Source organism: Coccinella septempunctata, chromosome 6 (assembly GCF_907165205.1).
Source record: "Coccinella septempunctata chromosome 6, icCocSept1.1, whole genome shotgun sequence".
Lineage (NCBI taxonomy): Eukaryota > Metazoa > Arthropoda > Insecta > Coleoptera > Coccinellidae > Coccinella > Coccinella septempunctata.
This window is the reverse complement of record NC_058194.1, coordinates 18,187,531-18,211,931: the sequence shown is the minus strand read 5'-3', so window position 1 is coordinate 18,211,931 and position 24,401 is coordinate 18,187,531. Positions and strand designations below refer to the sequence as shown.

Here is a 24,401-nt window from a genome sequence, read left to right as displayed (position 1 = left end):
ACCTTATATGGAATGGAATCAACAGATATATAGCTGTCGGACGGTATTCAAAAGACTTACGAGCGTTTCTGTCTTCATACTCACCTGTTTGAAATATGTCCATAAACATCAACACAAATTTCATACAAATCAGGGCGTATACAAGGTGACTCTTTGACTCGTACAAATATTTTCAGAGTAGGTTTTTGAGGTCAAAAAAAAACACTTTTTTCTTGTACCATTTTTTCCGAATCGGCTCAGTTTGAAAGATACAGGCTATTGAAAAACCATAAAAAATTTAATTTTTAGTTCCATCTCACAAATGGTTTTAGCGAATGAGATGAATTTCGGAACATAGTTTTTCATTCAATTAATGAATCTTTTTTTAACACTTGATATCACCCACGTCTTTCAGTTTTCTCATTATGACCATTACGTACCAAATAACAAGTTCAAAGAATCCAACTTCAGAAACTAAGTTGGACGCTATCTAATGAATATTTGAACGTTTTGTAAATTAATAGTATTCTTCATATTTTCTCAAGAAATACGCCGTTTTCTACATAGTAATTTTATGATCAAAAATTCAAAAGTATCTGTGATATTTGAAAAATTTGGTACTTTGGATGAATACAATTTTATTTAAAAGATCCAAAGATATGTAGTATCAGATTCAGCTAATTGTTACGAAGGTAATTTTGTTTTTCCAGGGGTGACACAGTCCATTATGAAAACTCAGAAAAAGGGCCGAATCGAAAAAAATAGAATGCGGAAAAAGAGTTTCTTTTGACCTCAAGAATTTAGTGTTAAAATATGTGATATAGTGAGTCAAAGACTCACCCCCTATATAGCTGGCCTCAAAATGAATAATCACTCCTCAAGAATCTACTTTTAAAATATCTGTACGAGATAAAAACTCACCCTGTATATGAAGGATTGATCGTGCAGGCAAATGGCCGTATGTCGCGTATTGTCGCAGAATTCAGTGGATTTTAGGAAACAATAGTATGACGATAAAAACTAAATCAAACCACGATCGGTTATACAATGGAAAATTATTCCTGAGATAGTTTCGTGAAGAAGTTAACGATTAAAGCTAAAGCTTTCAATTCTAATTCATTCCACTTGAAGCATACCCTACTGATGGATTGGAAAGCAATCACCAATCTTCAATACGCATTTTGCTACCCAGAAAGTCAGAACGTCAGAAAGAAAGAAAAAACAAAGAACTCAATCGGAAATGATAAAAAGAAAATTCTTCCACGTGAACAAACACTTGAAAGGTATAAATGGCCAAAATAACTACACCCGAATATATCATTCACGAAAGATAACTCTCAATCAGTGGCGTTGAGCGATGAGCAATTTAGGGTACGAGTGGACATGGACAAATTCATTGAATAGAGATGCGCATTTTCCAGGCATAAAGGTAATTGAGTGACATGGATATTCAACGCGCACAAAGTGGCAATCCGGACGAAATATCCTCTTTTAAACCTTTCACATCGTGATGATTCAGCATTCTGAACAATTTCAGAAGGGGAAATTAAAAGAGAGATATGGCCGATATTGACTTATCGATTGATATCACTACAAAACTTACTAGAATTTGATTTTATATTTGGTTGGAATCGATTGAGATTTTTGCGTTTTTCAAGCTATTGGATTTCGATGAAGAACTCTAAAAATATTATAAGTTATAATTCGAAAAAAAAATGCATATAGTTTCGTGGAAATCATAACTGAAGTTAGCAATTCTTATAAGGATAAACAGTGGGTTTCTGAAAAAACCGGCGAATACCGAATGTACCCAGTGAACTGACATTGACATGCCGATATGATTAATTTTATACCATGCGAATTTTCATCCTACAGTTGTCAATTCAAATTTATTGATTATCAAAATTTGCAATCGACTTATGCCAACGTGATTTTGTTTATAGCCAATTTGCCTTTGATTAAGGACAGTTCAAAATTGACTTCAACTATTGTCATTTTGATTCTGATTAGTGTCAATTTGAACTTGAAAAAGTACAGATAAAATACATGTATAAATTTGATCCTTGTACAACTTGCCGAAGCTTGCTGTGAAATTGATCGTTCATCTCACAGAAATGCAGATGCGCTCTATTTACTGAAAATTGAAAGTGCGATAAATTTTTCACCATTTTGTTAATAATGTTCAACAGTCAGGACCGATCGGTCAATTCTAATCTGTCGCTCTTATGGAAATGCCCTTTAGAAATATTTTGAGTTGGGAAAATGACGTGTCCCTACTCGCTTGTGAGTTTATCCTATAGATGGTTATGAAATATTGACATCAGAAATCCTATAGCCATTCATTCTTTTCATACCGAAAACCCAATAAACCTTTTTGTAGTAGAAGGATATTAATATATCGGGTTCAGGATAGCAGATCGAGTTGACGCCTATATGGTTATTATCGACTAATTGTCGATAGCTTCATGGAACTAAATTTAAATCTATGGCTCTTATTGAATCGCCCTTTTGACAGAGTTTGAGTAGGGAAAATGATGTGTCCCTATTCGCTTGTCAGTTTTGCCTATGATGGTTATGAAAGATTGACATCTGAAATCCTCCATCCATTCATTCTTTACATTCCGAAAACCCAATAAATCCTTTTGTAGTAGAAGGATATTAATATACCGGGTTCAGGACCTCAGGATAACAGATCTAGCTGACGCGTATATGGTTATTATCGACTAATTGAAATTTATCACCTTTGAGTTCAACGAACTGCTTTCAACCTTTTGCAATATGATAAGACGATATATTTGGCGAATCTGAAACGTGCAACTTTTTGCTGAGATTCTTCTTTCGTTTGAGCAGAAGATTTATTCGATTCAGTTCACGATAGAAAGTTAAGCGAAAGTTTCAGGTTCAAGTAATATATCTCTCAGAAATTTTATGTTTGGGTGAAAAATCCGTACTTTTTCGACAGTTATTGGACATTTGGGAATAAAATCTGAAGTGAAGAACATGTTCGGATTCTGATTGAACTTATAATGTTGTTTTTGTGGTCCTGCTCCTTAAAAGGAGAACGATATCCTTCCTCCTAAATATCGAATGATTGGTATTTTTCAATTTTAAACTGGAAATATTCTCGAATGAGAGGATTTTTAGGAAAAATCTATCTAGACCTTAAAAGATCGGGATTGTGAACACAACAAAACACGCAAAAATTGGGCAATGTCACATAAAGGATTGTATGGATCACAAAAGAAACAAGAAAATCCTGAAATATTTTTGCTGAAGCACGTTTTGGACAATGATGAGTTGAGAATAAATTAAAAATTCGAAACTGTAAAATTACATTTTCGTATAATTCAAATAGACGGTTCCAAAAATCTGGGATTTTCTCATTAATGAAGTTTAAATGTTAAATGGGTGAAAAAATTAAATTTTTTCCAACTCTACCAGAAACTGGTAACTACATACACCAGTTACTACTTTCAGGAATATTTCGGGACTCCAAATGTGGATAGTCTATTAGAAGAAAAACAGAAACTTATACTATAATTAGGGGAGGACCATCACAACATTTGACGCTATTCAGTCCTGTTATGTGATGCGTTTTTTTCTGCAATTTAGTCTTTTTGTTATGAATTTTTTATTTCACTTCTTCGAATGACGTTAACATAATTTATACAGGGTGATTTCACAGGTGGGGCTTTTATTTGACAGAAGGTAGAACTCATCAAAATAAGTCGTCTAACCAAAAATTGTCAATATAAAATATCCAAGATGGCTGAGATACAACCCCTAGAAGTTCGATAAAATTTCATTCAACTTCAAGTACGGAGCTGTGGAAGGTGACACCGGCATCGCAAAAACGAAACAAAACATAAAAATATGGCTGGACAATAAATAGTTCAGTACCAAGTTCATCGGATTAGATGCATCAGGTCACTTTTGAGAGAATCATAATTGTTATATCGTGCAATTTAGGGTGAAAGAAATGTAGAAACTCGAGGCAGTTTCTTGAATGTGCTTATGTTAGTTATGTTGAAAAAGTTCTATGATGTTTCCCCATTCTATCTCATTTTTACGACGATTGTCGGAATATTCGAACCAGAAGATTGTGATGCCCATTGTGAAAAAATTCGTCAATAATTCAGACGAATATTTTATTGGTGAGATTTCGAGGTATTATTCTATTTTTTACACTTGTGTCCTAAGTCTCTTTTGTTAACTGGTATCGAAATGAGCCATTTCATAAAACCTTGTAAGTTACTTGAAATTAATGAGAACAATTTGGCAATCCTAAGTTTCCATTTTCATTACCACGTAAATATCGAACGAGCCAATATCCTGAACGAAACCACATGGTCGAATTAGGAGATATTTCCCACTGCTAACAAACGGTCTAGGGTCGTATCAGGATCTATTTCAGAAATAATTTTCAATTTTTTTGTCAACTTTGTCATTTTTAAAGTTTTGTAGAAATGATTTTTGGTGAAACTCTTCATTTCGACCTGTTTTACCTTCTGTTGAAAAAAAAGCCCCACCTTCAAATACACTCTGTATAGTTTCAATTTTTTCACAGTGTCAGAAAAATATCGTGAAATATAATCTTTATAATTTCATAAAAGAAATGTTCACAACAAGAAGGATACAGCGTAAATTTCACGAAAACAGAACTTGACGGAAAATTGCCAATAAATATTGATGATTTCCTGGAAAATTATAAATCACGTTTGACGGCATTTTCAGCGATAACTTGACATAGGCCTGAAACTTCCAATTTGAGCACAGCAGGATAATGAAAGAATATGCAGAAGGTGCGCTTGGATAGACGAACGTCTGAATACGAATCAGAATCTTGGGAAAAACACCGAATCCCCCTGAAACGAAAACTCATTTTTCACATCAGATTCAGATTTCCACAGATATAAATCATCTTCACAACCCAATAATTCATACGAAGTTGGAGAATTCAAAACAGACTGTGGAATAGGAATACGAATATTTTATAGAGGAGTCATTCCTCGTTTCCTGACCTTCTCAATGCAACATTAGAGCTGAAATTATTAATCTCTCAGAAAGTTCATTCTTCATCGCCTTTTGAATTCATTAAAAATGCATAAAATAATGTGAAAAATTCTCCAAGAAGAATGACATACAAAGGTTGCACATTTTTCTCCTGATATTCTCTCACTATCCACTTAATGAACTTACTTGATCCCAAAATTGTTTGGTAATAATTCAATCAATGAAGTACTATCCCTATGATGAATATTTATTTCTGAAAGTGAATTTATTTATTCTTTCATCTATTTATTGGGGGAGTGTTTTTGACATGAAATGTTGCTGAAACTTCATTGTGGTAATTATTGGGTTTTTTTCTAGGAATAGTTTTCCTCCTGTGGGATAGAAATGTCAATTTTCTAGGAGTTTATCCGCAGGAAAGGAGAGAGAAAAATAGTAAAAGAGATCAATTTTCCTTTACTTCTTATTTTTCGGAAATTCAAAATGTAATGTTGTCCTGATTAGCTGATGGAGAAACCGGTGCTACAGCCAACAGCTTAGAACATAAATACATGGAATGGACATTGACGTGCTATGAATGTATTTGTTATGTTAACATTCGATGCTACTCTGTCTAGCGCGACAATTCGCGAATCCAATTACCGTTGAGGGCGCTGCGAAATGAAAACAAACTTTGACGTTTGTCAGTACTCTTTTCGAGATTTGTACGGCCTAATAGAGTTTTTATAGTAAATCAAGATATTTATCGGAAATATCGGAAGTGAATTTGATTGATTTAGTTTCGTAAAGAAAGATCAACATTCCTTGGAAATACCTACTTCATTTGAAAGGGATGAATTGTGGAATAAAATCGAGCGATGATATTGGTGATCCACTGTACCTAGACACAAAATCCTATTATTTCACAGATTCTTTCTTGAATTAAACCTAGCTAATAATGTTGAGGTAGCATATACTGAGTTTGTGAAGTTTCTATTTAAAGTATTTCAATTCCATGTTATGATATAGAGGTATTCCTCATACTGAAATCTCAAGAGACATAAATATGATTCAGCTCATGAAACAAGTTTTACAGATAGGAAAAAGCATTCATTTGGAAGTATGAAAATTATGAAATTGTTTTTCTAAATCGTCAATTGAATTTAGCAGAAAACTCTAGCAAAGAAAAATCGTTTAACTTAACTCCTGCCAGATTAAAGCACAGGTATTCAGGTATAAATACCTTTTCCAATATTTTTTCGGTATCAATATTTCTAATCAGAAACCCAGACAATAATCCCAATATAACTTCTCCAAATAATAATTATAATACTTTGTTGGACAACGTGAGATAAGAAAAAACATGAGGAACAAAACTTGTTTTGACTTTGCAGTACTGACAAAGTAGTTTCGTAATTCAGTCGGCAGAGGTCGTCTAGATTTTTGGATTCGCCAATAAGGCAGTGGCGTAAAATAAATAAATTTATATAGCCCCTACCTTTTTGTACGGAAAATTGACGTGACAATGATGTCAGATTCAACTATCTCAATTGTGATTGGCGACACTAAGCAACTATCACACTCCAGTCTTTGAACAACAACAAATGTTTATTTTCCATTCCTTATATCTATGTTCCAAGGCCAACAGTTTCCATACATCTCCTTGTCGTAACTGTCAATTCTTTGGTCTGTTGGAAAGAACATGTAGCCAAAATTTCACCTGTTCACAGCTGGGAAATACTTCTCGCCAGATCAGATTCTACAACTACCGATCGTACCAGGACTAGGGTACTGCTTCCATTTTTCGAACTCAGCACTCAAATACTGATTGCATATCTTATGAATCCCCTAACAAAAAAGTTACATTCATCGACTGCTTAACTTTAACAGTCATCAGCCGTTGAACTATCGAGAGCTATCTTTGGATTTTTGCGTCAGTTCTAGAGAAATCATCACTTACAGTAGCTACAGAAAAGGATGCCAGCTGATAAATTAGGCAGCATGTTTCACACTTCGAACAGATGCCCATGGTGTTCAATTAACAACTAGAAAAGACATAATTGAGTATTAGTTTGAGCCAAATTGATATGAAAGCGTGATGATTAATCATTTTTCAATATTAAAAGACAGAAAATGAAGATATAGCTTAGTAGCAGTATGGACCATATCGTGCTTTCTTTTATCAAACAAAGATTAAATTTTGAAAGAAGTTCCATGAAATGAACATGGTTTAAGAATTCCATCTTTGTATGATGAAACATTTTGGTATGGTGCATACAGGCACAAAAACAATCTACATACATTCTTATTGTTGAATAGTTTCAAAACCTCGGAAAATAAGATGAGTGCATAACTTACATTTAAAAATGAAAGTTCTTTCACCCAATACATAAGTATTTCACATTCTTATGTTACACTTTTATAAAAAATCCTAGAACATCGCTTCACAATAGGAATGAGATAATATTGATACAATCTATTTGCTTTTGCTAAAATGCTCTGAGTTTTGCTCACAAAAGTGGTGGAAATAAAAAGTATCGAGTACTTCCAGTGATTCAGGTGCTTCAAGTGATTCAAGTGCTTCTACGAGCATCAATAATGAAAGAACTTCTGGAAGACTTTGTAAGAAACATAGTATATGTATTGTACCTACTGCCATCAATATCCCAAAACATATAGAACGCTGGAAGATTTTATTATACTTCTGCCACTCCAAGAATATATCCAGCAGTAAAAGCAAGGGCATCATCCAGAAAAATGTGCCTTTATTGCGTTGAACAATTCAGAAAAGAGCGCCATTCTGTCCAATCGCACGAGAAACGGGCGAAAATTGTTTCACAATCCATGTACGTATCTTATCGAATGATAGGAGGGACAACGAACGGTTCACATATTTATTTTAGGCGGGAAATGGAGTTTGTACTACATTGAATATTTTATACCTTCTCACAACGATGGTTTCGGGTCATGACGAGACTTTCGCTGATGAAATATTCGTGAATTTATCGGGTGAATTTCGGAACGGAACTTGCAGAGAAATACCTTGAATTTTTCATGGCGGCAGTGCAACTCGAACTTGATCCTGTTCCGAGTTTAAATAACTTTATATTAGGTTCTGTTGGCGACTGGGAAGAACCTTAACGAAGGCTTTCTATTTATTGCACCAAATAAAACATAACCGTAATAACATCCTGCTCAACACTCTGTTCTGCACTTTGAATTTTACGTTAATCTTTGTAATTTTTTTATCAGTTCTAAATCTTCAACAATAGCCTCATGATTTTTCTCTTCCGATCTTATTTACAAATATCCTGAAAGGATACCTGGAGGTTGACGCATGACCCAAAGTTTTGTGGGAAACTTATGAAAGTAGTCATTTCAAACGTCGATATTGAACTTACACAGTATTCCTTGATGCCGTTTAAAATCACTCTCTGCTTTTGTGTTTCAAGAAAGACTAATATCATGAAAACATTCCGAACAAAGATTAAAGGGTAGAAAGATAGGAAACGCCCTCATATCTCTAGTAATAAAAACCGACTACATTTTGGCCTGTGAAAACACACTTGACAATGACATGGCGCTCAAAACATACTTTTAATACAGAAAAACTGTTTTATATCAGTTTTCTGTTTTATAATTGAGGGGAGCGAAATTCGAATTCTACTTCTTGTATTGAATATCAATATCGACTTTGTTTAGAGCAGAAAACAAACATCCTGAGCGACAAAAATAAGTATGGTTTTGTTATGTTAGTTTTCATCTGACATTGTTTGGAATCAAATAATATCAATGAAAAACGCTATTGGATGTACTATATTTTTATTTGCAATTTATAAAACATTTACAAAAATTGGACAATAAATGAAGCTTTGACTGGGGCACGAAGGAATATAGTGATCTGCTATACGTCGAAGGTGTTATTTCAGTCTTTAGGCTTTTTAGTGATTTCGTTATGATATGGTCTCTTTATGACACAACTCACAAATAATTGATAAATGAATGAACAAAACACTCACAGCAGGTTTCATAAAACTTTGACTTTCCAAACAACAATTTGACAGTCGCTCGGTTCACAAATCGAAATCAATAAAATCTCTGCATTTCTGAATATATTCAAGGAGTAGCAACTGAGAATCATTTAATGGACCTATAAAGCTTATAGTTTCCCCTTTGGGCCGCTCATACAAGGGATGTTTTCTGCATACAACAATTCATGTGTTCCCAATTGACTCGCAGTAAAATGATTACTTCACATGATGTAGTCACTAGTGTTTGCTGAAGTCATTGCCTCAAGGTCCTGAAAATTTTTTCCACTTTGGAGGACTGAAAATAAGAATCAATGAATGACCGATTCACAAGTTACGAATTTTAATACTTACGCATCCATTTTTCTTAGTTGAGTAAAAAACTCAATTTCGGAAAATCTATTTTATTATTTGATCCACAGTTTTTTGCCATTCAATAATTTTCGAACGATATTTTGCGGTTTTCACTTTTCACCAAGAAACAAAAATCGGTACGAGAATCAAAACGTTTCAAAACCTCTTTGATCAAAATGGACATCTGAAATCTTACAAAATTTCATATGCAAATGGCACTCAACTGAATATTTCAAACAGTCCTGGCGTCTTAAAAACACACAGTTAGTGCTTACATCACTTAAGTCGCTTCGTTTTCCATCTTAATACTCTATAATCTTTGGTTCCGAAATAATTACTTAACAATGCACCCGATATAAGGCATTCACTATTTCTTACAATTACTAATATTAGATTAGTATATTGATGAAGATTTAATTTTTTCATCGTGAAATTTTGTCATTTTGATGGCAGTATCATTCCTTCCGCGATATATGCTTGTAATAATTATAAAAATAAACTTATAAAAACGGAGGCGAAGAAAAAATTAAAACTAATGAACTTCTATCGAAAAGTTTCGGTAGGCTGAGGAGAATACCTTTTCATATTTCAACAGAAATTAATAAACAAATCATGCATAAAAAAATAATACACCTCTATACAAGTCAATTGGAAACTTTACCCTTACTTTCCCTCAAGTTTTCACACAAAAAGATCGAGAATTATCTTGATCGAACTTCAACTCGATTTTATCTAGTCGATGACTCACATTTCACAAAAACTGAAATAGATATTTTTAAAATCATTAAGCTTGAATGACTCTCTGATGATTCTACCCAAAGAATATATTTGAGCTCTAAACTTGGAAACATTTATAAAACTATCCAGTTGTTCTCGTGTAAGCTGCTCCATATAACTCAGCAAATATCCTAACTTTGTTAGGTGATTATCGTACAAAGGCAGAAGAAATAAATAAGTAAAAGCATGATAATTCGCAAGTTTATATTGGAAATCTCCGTAGCACATTGCCTAAAGGCGGCTGCAGACGGCATGGCAAGCCGACTACACGACGTACTTCACAAAACACCAAAAATTACGAACTTCCTTTAAGGTTAAGGTATGCTTACCACAAACCATACAAGCTAGATAGAAATTGTAAAATTACCTTTTAATTTCAAATATGATTCGCGTGTCGTGTGTACGGTGATCTAGTCCACTGGCGAGTCTCGACAAGTTCCTTTGATGTGTGTTGAACATACCGCCTTCTAGGCGAACCCTGGCCAGCGCCATCGTTGGCTTTGCCTTGCCATATGTTTTGCATACACACGATGCGCAAAGGTTGGAACGAGCGGACGTTTGCCAAGGCTTGCCGTCTGTAACCGCCTTAACATCCAGAAGCGTTGTCAAGCACTCGTGTAAAACAGAAAAAACGCATTCGTTCTATCGTTTGGGAAATATAAAATGCACACATACACAAAAGCCCTATTTTCTGTTAGTTGTTGCGGTTGTTAGTGTTGTTGTTGGTTGCCTTGCAGCGCAGACGGCAATTTCGAGGTTACGCTGGCCACGAAGGCCACCATCTACCACCAAGGCCTGGTCGAATGGAAACCGCCTGCTATTTACAAGTCTTCCTGCGAGATCGATGTCGAGTACTTTCCTTTCGATGAGCAAACGTGTGTTCTGAAATTTGGGAGTTGGACGTATGACGGTTTTAAGGTAGGTAGGTATGCTGAAGCTGTGAGAGGTGAGAATATGCAGAGTCAGAGCACGAATGAACATTGTAAAGGATTTAATAGAAATTATCATGCTTTTTCTTGATATTGCGAGTTCCATTCTTATCTGAAAACTATCACTAAGGTTCGGTTGTACAGGGTGGAAAAAATTGGTGATACCTGAACTACAACTACTACAGTCATGTCGTCTTTTTTTGAGAAACTAATAATGCCACCAACTTCATTCCTCTATGTTCTTTTGTTTTTGATTTATAAGCCAAAATTTAAATTTGGGCGATTACAACTTTGGTCATTATCTCCCTTTATTTTAATGCTAGGATGTTGAAATGAAGACATTATACAGTCACTCTTTTGAAAGCAATCCAGTGGCTAACTAGGATTTTTTCCTACAGGTTTATTTGCTGAGCTATAACAAAGTTGTGTTTTTTCTTATGAAAACAGTACCTAGCTTAAAATGACTTAAAAGAATAGCCGTATTTTTTACCGTTTCAGAAATATATCATACATCGCCCTCAGTCTTTCTAAGTCATTTTAATATACTGTATGCATAAGAAAAAATACATCTTTATGTTATAGCTCAGCAAATATAGCTGTTGGAAAAAATCATAGTACTCCACTGGAATGCTATCAAAAAATTGTCTGTATAATGTTTTCATTTCAACATCCAACATCAAAAGTTGAAATTTTAATTTTGATCTATAACTCGAAAACAAAAGAAGATACAGTAATGCAGTTGATGGCATTATTAATTCCTCGAAAAAAGCCGACCGTAATGTGCCAAGCATTTTCCTCTATCTCCTTGGGTTGAAAAAATTGTAATTCAGGTATCCCCAATTTTGCCCACCCTGTACAGTTCAAATTCGAGCTAATATCAACTTTGCCCCTAGTCCAACTTGTCAAAATTGTACTGAATTGTCAAAGTTGAAATAGGCGCAAACTTAAACGCAGCTTGAACTTGAACTGTACAACTGGATCTAAATTCCCCAAAATTTTCTGCAGTCTCCTGAAAAAAAAACCAGAAATAATCATGGAACTCGAAACTTCGCAAGCAAAAACCTGTATATTCTTACCTTGAAATATATTCCATCATTAAGAGTTATTCGATAACGAAAAGAATGAATGTATTGATTAAAAAAATTATCGTGTCAACTGAATCCAAACATAACTTTTCTTAGTCAATTTCTTAGTTCCACCCAGTACTGGAGAACGTTATACTTGTGGGAAATCGACTCGCTGAACAGTATACTGTTTAACTTTCGAGATTGATTACATTATATGTTTCTGAATTCATTATTGCATAAAATTTTACAATGGATTCATTGTAACATAGTGTATCATGAGGCATCATAGATCCGGTTGGTTAAACTTGAAAACACATCCGCAAAACAAGTGCCCAATTCAACACACAGGAAATGGTCCTTTCCTACTCGTATGACTTGGAGCATGTGCATAAATAATATGAGGTGCAATAAACTTGACATTATTTCAATGGATTCATTCTCTTCCAACACAGCAGCATTAGCATGAAGTTGCTGTGAAAGATTTCAATATAAATATTTCTATTGTGAAAGCTTTAAAATTCCTTAGAAACAATGATGTATCGTATTTGATTATCTCAATCATATTATTATATGTGAATCTATAAACTATTACTTCGTCGATTTCTATTTCGGAATCAGCACTATTTGAGGCTTGAGCTATTTGAGTTTCAGGTTTGAGATGAAAATAATTAAATTTCATTGTTCCCAAACTCTCATTCTTTTGGGGCACCCAACTATATGAACTGATTTTCATGTAGTTTTTCAACACTCTCTAGCAGTTTTTGAACCATTGAACCAAAATTTGTTCAGATAACGTTTATTTTTGTCTTAGTATGGCGTAAGTATTATATATATAACAAATTAGCGTATGCGCTTAAATAAAATTATCGGTCATTTGAATAAAAACATCATTTTTATTAAATCAATGTTCCACTTTTGATATTTTAATGAACACTTTATTCGTAATATTTCAATTATCATTCATTAGAATTTCAACTTAAATTGATTCTGAATTTTTCAGTTTACAAACATTTGGAGCTTTCAAAATATTATTTTCTATATTCTAGACTGAAGTAATCTCAGTATCCAAAATCCTCTCTAGATTTCTGGTAAATATAAATATGAATAAATGAAAAAACAGAAAACATCTGGCTTAACTATAGAAGAAAGATTATCCCATTGTTCAGTTACTGTGAAACGAAATATTATCTTTCATAATAACTTTTCACCCAATAATTCTAAGCAAGGAAAAGGCTTCAGAATAATATTTTTCTCTTAAACTCTTACCGAGTTTTATAAATTAAACGTTTCATCATAGCAGAAGATTTTTATCTACCCATATTCAAACGAAAGGTGTCATGGAAATTTCGAAGTCATTTGAACATTTTCATTTTCAACGAGATACTAATCATTTTCTAAAATGACCGTTGTTGTATCAAATGATCATTTTTACAACTACAGGACTTGAAATACTTTGTTTCTGAGAATTTAGAAGTAGGTGATAATTCAATATTGTGTAAAATGAAATTTTCTTGAATCAAGTGACGATCGATTATATTAACCCCTACAGTTTCATCGAATACTAATTGATTTTTGGAGTAAAACCTAGCAGATTTGTGCAATATGAAAGATGCCAACAGAATGGCGTGATAGGAGCTAAGAAAAACGTTGAAGCATGAAATATCAGCGTTTTAAATTCCACAGCCTTGACGACAATTTCTTGCGATTACATGCGTATCGAAGAAGAAAAATAAATGAAGCATTTGTAGCACTTGCGTTCGAATCGATCGTGGCATTTCCAGTTGAAAAAAAGGATATAAATTTGGGGGAAAATTATCATTTCCATGCTACGGTTCAGGGAATAGGGTCATACAGGCTGCAATAAAGAGGAAGTCACTGAAGCTTGGACCCCTATATTTCAACCCATTTGACAGCTTACAGCTTTCGTAGAAACAATTTATTTACTGAAATTGTGGCGAGGCGTAGCGAAATGAATCTAATAGCTACGATTTCCTTCCTTCGAAATAGTTCTATGCACACCATCGATTGTATTCGTTATATCGGGTAGATATGTCATCGATTAGAGAAAGCTCATTATAAAAATAAAATTGGAAATCTATTGTAATGTGAGATCTAAATTTGGTTCTCAGCTTGATCATCCATAACATACAGTTAGATTAAGAAAAATTACCAGAACGGTCAAGTATTTCAAATTGAAAGTGTTTATAAAGAGAGTCTTGTATAACATTTGTAGGGCTGTAAAAAATCAAGTTATTCATGAAACATTGTAACATACAATGTCTCCCACAAAGTTGTGACGTATGATACCTATATTCTCTTCAAATTGAATACCTTATATATTATTGTTTATTTTGATAGTTGACACAATTTCAAAAATTTTTATCTACCATATGTAACCTTAATTCCTTGGTTTCCTTGAAATTTTTGTTCCAAAAGTTCGAGAATAACAAGGAAAATATGGTTTTAAAGATCCTGAAACATTTTTGTGATAAATTGTATCATTGTCAGTTGGTATGAATGGTGCCATTTACGACAGTCATGGCTATAATTTCTTACACTTTTTGGTTTAAAGTTCACTAATAACATTTTTGAACTGATTAAAATGATATTTGAAAAACTGATGATTTCAGGTGAAACATGTGGTTAATAAAAAATGTCTCATATTGAGTCAAAAATTGAAATGAGTGATAATGTAAAGGGCGTTTCATTTGAAATATAATATCTTTTTGCACAACTTTGTGGGTGATACTGTATATTTCAATTATTCACAGTGGTGTGGATTTTTGACAGACCTGAAACAATTTTTACTTGATACTTGATATCCATGTATTTTGAAATAATCGACCGTTCTGGTAATTTTTTCGAAGCTGTATTTTATAAATGATTGAAAATAATTTGAAAATAATTCGACAGATCTTCTATGACCTATTACATCGCTACAAGTTTTGGATAAAATCAGTGAAAATTTTTCTTTACTTCAAAGATGAGAATAAAAAAAAGAGTAAGGCACATATAAAGATCATCAAAATCTCGCTTGGTATTGTCGAAATAAAACAAGGTCTAGATAGAACTACGAAGAATGTAATAGTTAACTTTTAGTGTCTGTCAACGAACGAACATTAATGAAATTGCGATTTGACGAAAACCGATAAGATATCATAAACGAAAAAGTCGTAGAACACAATTTATAAAAGCCTGAAGGAGACATTCTTATATAAAAATTTCTTGTCTGAATGTACTGCACCAGAAATATATATCTATTCATTCGGTTCCTAGTTCATAGTTCATAGACATAACAGAATTTAATTTAATTTTTGTTATTTTTGAATCATGTACTGACATATTTTGTGCTAATTTCGACATATACAGGGTGTTTCAGAGACATATACAGAGTCGTTGGCCATAGCTTAATGGTGAATGCAGGTCATCCAGGCCTTTCAGAAAACTTACTAAATCTGCGATGGCCATAACTCTCGACTGCAATGTCCCATTTCGAACATATTTTATTGGTTTGTTCACTTCAAAATGCTCTTTCAAACGGCTCATGAAATATCAATATTTTCAGGGCAGTACTCAGAATATCATGATTTTCCTTTCAAGCCCCGAAATCTATAATTTTTACATCCCTTACAGAAATTTCATTATTGCTTTAAAAAACTACATAATTTATTCTGAGAAATTAAATTTTAACTTCACATGGCACACTTGTCACAAGGGAATAGGTCCTGTTTTTATTCCCTTATCTTCCTTATTAAATATTTCCATCACTAGACGATTTGAAAGGAATCTGCTCCATCTTATTTAAAATTAGTAAAAACATTGTGGAGAACACGTTGGGAAACACTATTTTTCGTATTACGCTCTTTAAGAAAAATAACGCTTTTCCCAACTGGTTGCACAAAAAAGTAATTTTTCATTCCTTTCTTTGAAAGCAAATACCTATCTCTGTTCAACATCAGTTGTGAAATATTTAACTTTTCGTAAATGGTTCGTAAATGGCAGTCAAGGAGTTTTAAGAAGTGCCACTTTATATGTCAAGATATATATATATATATAAATAAAATAGTTTCTGTTCAATGGATCAGTTTTGTATCAATCTATAGAAAAAATGAGTCTAGTATGAGCAATATTGCAATTGAATCCTATTAAAAAAAAAACAGAAAGCAAATTGTGGATTTTTTTTTGTTGGATTTCATTCATCCAGACGTCATCATATTAATTTCATGAACATTGATTGGTAGGTAGTTTTGATGCTCTTGCTATATATTTATTATTGAGTTACTTGAACCTGAAACTCAAAATATATTCTTCAGCATGTTATTACTACCCAAAGCATAGGGTCCGTCAAATTTTCAACATATTTCCAGGAAATAAAAACAAAGTGCTGATTCAATCGAACGCTATCAGTGTGTTTTCTTCCAGCGCCGATGGCAACTATGAGGTCACTCTGATGACCAAGGCGACCGTCTTCTACTCGGGCCTGGTGGTCTGGAAGCCTCCAGCCGTTTATAAATCCTCTTGCTCGATCGACGTTGAATTTTTTCCATATGACGTGCAAACATGTGTCCTCAAGTTGGGAAGTTGGACGTATGACGGGTTTAAGGTTCGCGTGGAGCTATATTTTCCCATTTTCGTGTTTGTTTAGCCTTTTTGCGCTCCCTGTTTATGTGAAGTTCTTTCTGGTTGGCTCGTTCTTGTGTGCGGATCCATTCTCAGTAAACGTCCTGCATTGGACGACAAAAAAATTGTACATATTTCACGGCTCAACTCACGTCGAACTCGTTTCTGAAAATGCTTACTTATAATCCGATCAAATTTCGATATATCACTTCAAAGGCCAAGAGAAATATGCAGAGTCCATTTTCTGTTTTTCCATTGAACTTATAGAAAGAGAGGTGAATTTTCATTTATAATTGACTTTTAACGGATATTTCAATGTGATTATCTATTAGATGTAGGCTTTTTGACGGCCGGATTTTTTTTCTGTACAGTTTACGTGAAGTGATACTCATTCGAAAATTATTCTTCTATTCATCCTACGTACTTTTCAAAAGCTGTACGAGTTGAACTAGAAAACAGAATACATTCGATACTATAAAAATTGACATCGAACAAACTACTGATACTTCGGACAGAAAAAACTTGTTGATAGTGATTGTTCTTTGAATTTGACACATAAGGGTAAGAACAACGTGATATTGGACTCTGAAGAAAGATAGCTCAGACACGTTAACTTGAGATACGCAAATTTTCGAGAACAACGTCAAAGTCATTTGGTGTTTCCGAGAAATTTAGAAAACCGTGCTTAGTGCTTGGTGATTCGAAAGGCTAGTGCCCTGAAATGTTGGCGAGCACTTCTAGAGACACTGAGCACTAAAGCGATGTGTCGTGGAAACACGTGCCTGCGTGTCCGCAACTTGGGAATAATTGGAAATAAATTTAATAAATCAAAGAAAATTCTCGTGTTGTGAATATGCTCCGACAAAAATAGGTATTATTATGACGTCATCGATAGTTTTCTGAATGGCAATCCTGATTTTTTAAAGAAATTCCTAAGGGGTACCTAGGTCAAATTGCACATGCCTACCAAATATCAAATTCTTATTCTTTGTCGTTAGAAAGATATTCAGCAAACATCAACTTATTCGAAAATGAAAAAATTTGATTCAGCTCAAAGAAATGATTCAGGTTTGAAGATGAAATGTCAAGAGATACTTTTTCATCGTTTTTGTCAAACAATAGGAGTTTATAAAAATCATTAAAGGAATTAAGCATTTTATGACAAAATAGGACAAAAACACAAAATGGAGTTCTCCATTTATTTATAGAATATCCTTGTTTACCACTCATGTCACAAAATATCATTCGCAAGATTGTAAAATGCTTTCGAAAAAATGCACATTTAAGAATAAATACGTATACTTCTATCATCAAGCAATATTTTGGTTTCTTTTCTTATCAAACCAACAATAATTAGGTAAGCAATTAACAGTGGCGTCAGCTCAGGTCAATGCTAATCATTTTGAGGCTAAAAACAGAAACAAAATTGCCAGAATAATTATTGCCATGCTATTGTTCGGGACTATAAAATTTATACGTTTCATTTCCTTCCACCATTTTGCATGGCAGTACCCCATATATTGTCTAACATTACGATTTTGGTTTGAAAATTGAGCTCGAAATCATATGAGACATCATTTTCATTCATAGTTTATTAATTACAAATATTTCACAACTCACATTTTTCAGCGACGTTACGAAAGGCAAATATTTCTCAAATAATCAAGGGCGTTTACTGAGATGGAGGATTTGCATACTGAACGCAGCACATTGTACATACTATATTCTGTTTAAAATTGGGAAAGGTATAAAATTTTCACTCTTCACAATACAGCTGACACACTTTCAGTGTTGTTCATGCAGAAATCACGAAATTCATTCCATACAATTCAGATATCCACTCATATTTTTTTTACTATCCATATCATCTCAAGTTCCGAGACAAACACGTAGCAACAAAACTTTTTCATTCATTCAAAACCAGAATCCATTCAGAATCTTGAACTATACGAATTTCAGTCAAATGTTATTTAATGTTCATCCACAATCCCAATTTTTAACAGGCATTTTACTCATTTAGTTCTTGGGAATCAAATTTACTTCATGGTTAGACATGAAAGAAGAATTCATTAAGCAACAAAAACTGAATAGCTTTAATTTCTTCAGATGCTAATTAACAATATCTGCGGAGAAATTTCTTTTCTCAAAAGTAGCATTGTGTAGCTGAGGAATTCAAATTTCATTTGAGGTTTCAAAACTTAATGCAACCAGAAGACGTGAGAGTTCATCACAATAAAATCCAAGATCGTTCAGAAACCTTAATTTACCCGAGAACAGCAATCAGGCTCCCTAAGAGATGTTTTAAATTGATGGATGCAATTTGAAATTTTTATACCAGACTGAACTATCGGAAGGAGAGCCGAGTACTTTGGACGGAAACGATTTCATGACTCAATGGCTTCTTTTATTATCTACTACTCCCTAAGAATATTTTATTTGTTGCTTCCGAATGAACCAATATAGAAGGACGCGAGGAAATTCATGACTAGAAAAAGACTTTTTTGTAGTTCATTATTTTTTCACTTTTATCTTGCGAATTAAAAAGATTTAAAATTTCAGTATTGATTTTTTTTGGTGAATATTAATTTCAATTTATTCATTCCTAAAGTATGAACTTTATTCTTGTTCATTATATTGTGGTGTATTTATTTTTGAAGCACCGCATATTTTATACCTTTTCCATTTAGGAGCTCGTGTTTACCTATAGATATTCAAATGTCTGATAGATGTGGAGCTTAGTTTGCTTGAAGCATGTGCTGAAGGTTCACAGAAAAATATGGAAACCTTGAAATATTTCTTGTACATATCAAAAAATATGAAAGTTGTTTTGCATTTCCTTAGATCGTGTGATTTTACAGAGTGAGTGAAATAAACGCACAAAATCCATATTTTCGGTAATAACTATTTTGTAGAAAAAGGCTTGAAGAAGTCAATTTTTATTTTGAATAACGCAATCTCCTATGCATCATTCAAGAGGTTTTCATGTACATTCTGCTAACAGTGGAGAGTAGTTACGTTTTTTTGAATCACAACCTACATTTTTCTGCCAGAAATGTGTAGGCCGTGTTTTTTTTCAGTCCTCATTTCATTATAGGGATGAAATAGTTCAAACTATTTTTACTCTTCAAATGTATTTTCAGATCAATGACATACTTAGAAATTATCAATCATTCCTGAAATGCACCTGACCTTAAAATATATGAAGAGTAAAAATTCGAATTTTAAATGTTTAACAATTTCATCCCTACAATAAAGAAAGTTGATGAAAAACCTCATCGATGACTACATTTTCCTCAGCAACAAAAATTTTATCCAATTCTGGCAATTCTGGCATTCACAAAGCTCAACTACCCTTTAAATGCTGGGTACATGACAATTTCACAGGAAAAGTTGCGTAATTTAAGATGCAAATTGGTCTGTTCGAACGTTGCTCTACGAAATAGTTGGTACTGAAGATATAAATTTTTTACTCACTTTGTATATGCTGTTGTTTTTTGCGGAGTATTGTTGCAAAATTTCAGCTTCCTTTAGATGGTTCATTTGGTGTATAGATTTGGATTTTCTTGATGTGTTGTTAAAGATAAAAATCCTACAAATTAAGTTGATATCAGGAGTCAATTAACATAGTGGATCCGACAACATACTTTTTCCGCATTTCATATTCATGAAAATCACAAGGATAGCCTAACAAGAAAAAGTAATTAAACAGAATCTAAATGAATAAGGTAGGTTGGAACACTATCAGTACTCCATGTACATATGAACATACTAATTTTTTGTATTTATTGTTCATTAATATCTCTCAATTATATTTCTATGAACAATACTGAAAGGAGTTGGCCAATATTCTTAATATTTTATTAACAATGAAGAGGAAATTATCGTAGGAAGGCAGATTTTGAAATTTATTTTGAAATTCCATATGGGCAAAATTTACGTTTCGTTTCGTGATGTTGGGGAATAGTTAATGGGTTGAGAACAATATGTATTATATTGAAGCTGTCACATTGACGTGTTATTCTTAATGCATTTTCTCTTTTTCAGCGAAATATGTTCAAGATGTACTAATGGGGACATCTGTTTCGACCTAGTAATTCCTTTTAAAAATAGCCTTCCCGTTCATATGCAGGCAAAAATGCAGCAGGCGATTCTTTGATGGAAACATCACTTTTTGTGAAAAAATGCACCCTTTCTGAGATATGTGCTGTCAAAAATTAAACTTTTCTCACGTTTTCTTAGATAAGGGCAGCACATATTCCCTCAATACTTTTGATATGTTAGTACTCTTCCCTTATTCTGAACAAAAAAAGAACATCCACCTACTGTTTATTCTAATTATTGTTTTTTGAGGGGTTACAATCTTTTAATCTTCATGTGTGCGTGTGTTCATTTGTGTTGGTGGGTCTATAGGTCGGCAGAACCGAATTTTTAAGTGTATAAAAACACACGGATACGTCGTTTTTTGATTCCAGGGGAACAACTTGAAAGATTAAATTCAAAACTGTATCGCGTCAACCCTTAAAGTTAGTGAATTGATGACATTTTAATGAAAATACATAACTGAGCTGAAAACAAAATTATATGATTTTACTCACATGACTTGTTAAACCACGATACTTGTTTAGTTCTCACAATAGTAATCAAGGTAAACTAAGTTTACCTTCACCCACCCGAAGATTGTGATAGCGAAACACGTTTAATCTCTTATGTTAGTGAAAATCATATTTACTGATGTAATCATGAAACAAGTCATTTAAAAGCAGTGCAAAACTTCCAGAGGAAAATATTGGGAATAAACACAAACAAATAGATATACGTCTTAGAAAAGGCCAAATCCATAAATCAGCAGAAATTGCAACTGCTCACAAAAACATGCAGAAAGTAACTATTAAATTCAATGGAACAGCACGTTTTTTCCGGGATCTGGTGAAGGAAATTACTTGCATAGAAGGAATAATAAAAATTACGAAGATGAACACTGATTATCTTGTGGCAAACTGCCCATTATCTGGCAACGCTTTTTGAACCACCATTGCAGGAATTCACTACTTCAATTAAAAATTAGCTTAGATAGCAACAATAGATGAGAGTAGGTTATATTCCAGAAGAAGAAATTATTTTCTGTAACAAATTCGCGAACAAATAGTCTTGCCCAGTGATAGTTGGATATTTCTTTCATTTTCAGTGTACTTTTTAAACGAGAAGGCAATGAATAGTTGCGAAAAAATTCAGGATGGTTCCTTGTCGAAAGAAAGTGTGAATTTTCATTTCTTGGTGTTAGAAAGTAGAATCAAGTTCCACAACTAACCATTTTTTTTCATGCATATTGTATTATTGTCTGCAGTAATACCTATCAAAACCGTATATCACTGACTCCACTGCATTAAATATAAAATATTTACACTAAAATAACCAAAATACTCATTTCCAGCAAATTTCAAGACTCCAAATTACCAATATTGAGTTAAACAATAGTTTGTTCGGTTGGCCACTTTTCAAACCAAAACTTGTAAGACCACTATAGCCGTTTCCGTCCCACAATCCCCTTGACATTTATTTATAAAAGTTCCTTAATGTTATTATATGTTCTGAGGTGATACCTCATTTGAAAGGCCATTCTTTCTATTTTGAGTTCGGTATATTCATTTTTTTCATTCAGTCCTTTCGTTTCTGACATATTCAAATTTGAAATTTGCACAGAATTTGTCATTTCGTTAAATATTCTGTGTAAATAAATAAAATTTTCTCTAATTTATTCTATATCATACACCAGACAATAAAATATTTCTTCCATCAACAATCAAGCAATCAAGGTAAAAATAATTTTATATTGAGAGCAAGGATTGAAATGCTTTCATACTTTCGGTAACCCTCGGTTATTCCAAGCTTGATCGTGGAATCAACGCTTGATTCGATAAACGATAAACGTCAATTCGTTTTCAGTCGATAATTCAGTCATGAGCATTCAGAATATCATTCTCGCGTCAAATTATGATTTTGTGCATCCATTAAATGATTCTCAATCCCTACTTGTTTGATATATTCAGAAAAGAAAAGGTTCAAGTGATTTCGTTTTGTAAATCGAGTGAGTGTCAAATCGTTGATGAGACAATCAAGGTTTTGTGAAACCTGTAGTAAGGGTTGGAGGGATATGGTTTTGAATTTGATCTCAGAAGTTTTCTCCCTGTGATCAAAATCGACGTATCCGAGGCTTTTCATACAATTTGGATCTTCCGACTTACGGAGCAGTTGTTTCGTTTTCAATGGTCCACTTTGTGTGCGTGTTTACCTATGTGTGTGTGCGTGGATGTTATTGCTTGTATGTATGTGTATGTATCTGTGTTGGAGTTCCTTAGGATGGAGTGCGGTTCTTGGTATTTCTTCGTTTGTTTGTTTGTGTTTTCGTTCATGTGTATGTTGTTGGATGTGTGTACGCTCTGCATATTTGAAAATATTCAAATACATTGTGCGTGCTCCGCTTTGCCTTATATATGCAAAAATCATATTTTACTTAACATTTATCGCAACTTTCGATATGACCGCAGTAAGACAGTAAGAATTGGCACTGTAACTAAAAAATGATGGATGTAAAAAATCTGTTTCCGCACAATTTCCCTCTGCCTTGCTTGTGTGACTGCTCGAACAGGTAGGTTCCTTTCGAGAAGTCCACCGACTCTAAGGAAATTCACAGATGTGAAATTTGAATTTGATCATTCAATGATTGCAAACTTGAGGTTAATGCGAACCAAAGATTATAGGGTAGAAAGATAGGAAACAACCTCATATCTCTAATACTAAAAACTGACAACATTTTGGCTATTGAAAACACATTTGACCATGAGATGGCGCTGAAGTCGTACTATCAATTGAGAGGCACAAATTCGAATTCTGTTTCTTATATTGAATTTCAATATCGACTTTGTTGAGACCAGAAAACAAACATCCTGAGCGATAAAACAAAAGTATGGTTTTGTTTTGTAACCAGGATATGAGTTTTCATCTCAACATTATTTGAAATCAATTGATATCAATGAAATACGCTGTCGGGTGTATCATATTTTCATTTTCAATTAATTGCTATCACTTAATTATTAAAAAATTTACAAAACATTGAAATTATGGACAACAAATAGAGCATTGACTAAGACACAAAAGTATATGGTGATAGGCTATACGTCAAAGGTTTTATTTCTGTGCAATATGTTGTTTTGAGTTGATAAACCGAGTTGAATTTATACAATTGGTATCAGGAATTAATATAAACTAATATTCAATACTATCATAGCATATAGGTAGGTACACATTTCATTTACACTCAATTACATATTATTTACAGTTTCAAAACCACAATTGAAAAAAACCTCACAGAGGTATACAAGACCTGTGTGTTAGCCCGTCAGTATAGTCTTTCATTCTTTTTTTAATATTTTCTATGGTATTGTCTCTTTATGACACAGTATACAAATTGATTAATCAATGAACAGAAAACTCTGACTTTCCAAACAATAATTTGACAGTCACTCGATTCCCAAATCGAAATCAATGAAACTTCCGCATTTCTGAATACATATTGAAGGAGTAGCAATTGAGAATATTTGAATGGACGTATAAAAGTCATAAATTCCCCTAAATGACCCTTTCATGCAAGGGATGCTCCC

General features: G+C 33.4%; 1 protein-coding gene across 2 annotated transcripts in view; it reads left to right on the top strand.

Annotated features, from left to right (window-relative positions):
• The window catches only part of LOC123316141 (acetylcholine receptor subunit alpha-like), a 76,559-nt gene that overhangs the window by 17,792 nt on the left and 34,366 nt on the right, over positions 1–24,401 (top strand). For both annotated transcript variants that reach the window (XM_044902130.1, XM_044902131.1), the window contains exon 3: positions 10,865–11,045. In XM_044902130.1, coding sequence (XP_044758065.1) covers positions 10,865–11,045 — 181 coding nt within the window. The remainder of the gene's footprint in view (positions 1–10,864; positions 11,046–24,401) is intronic.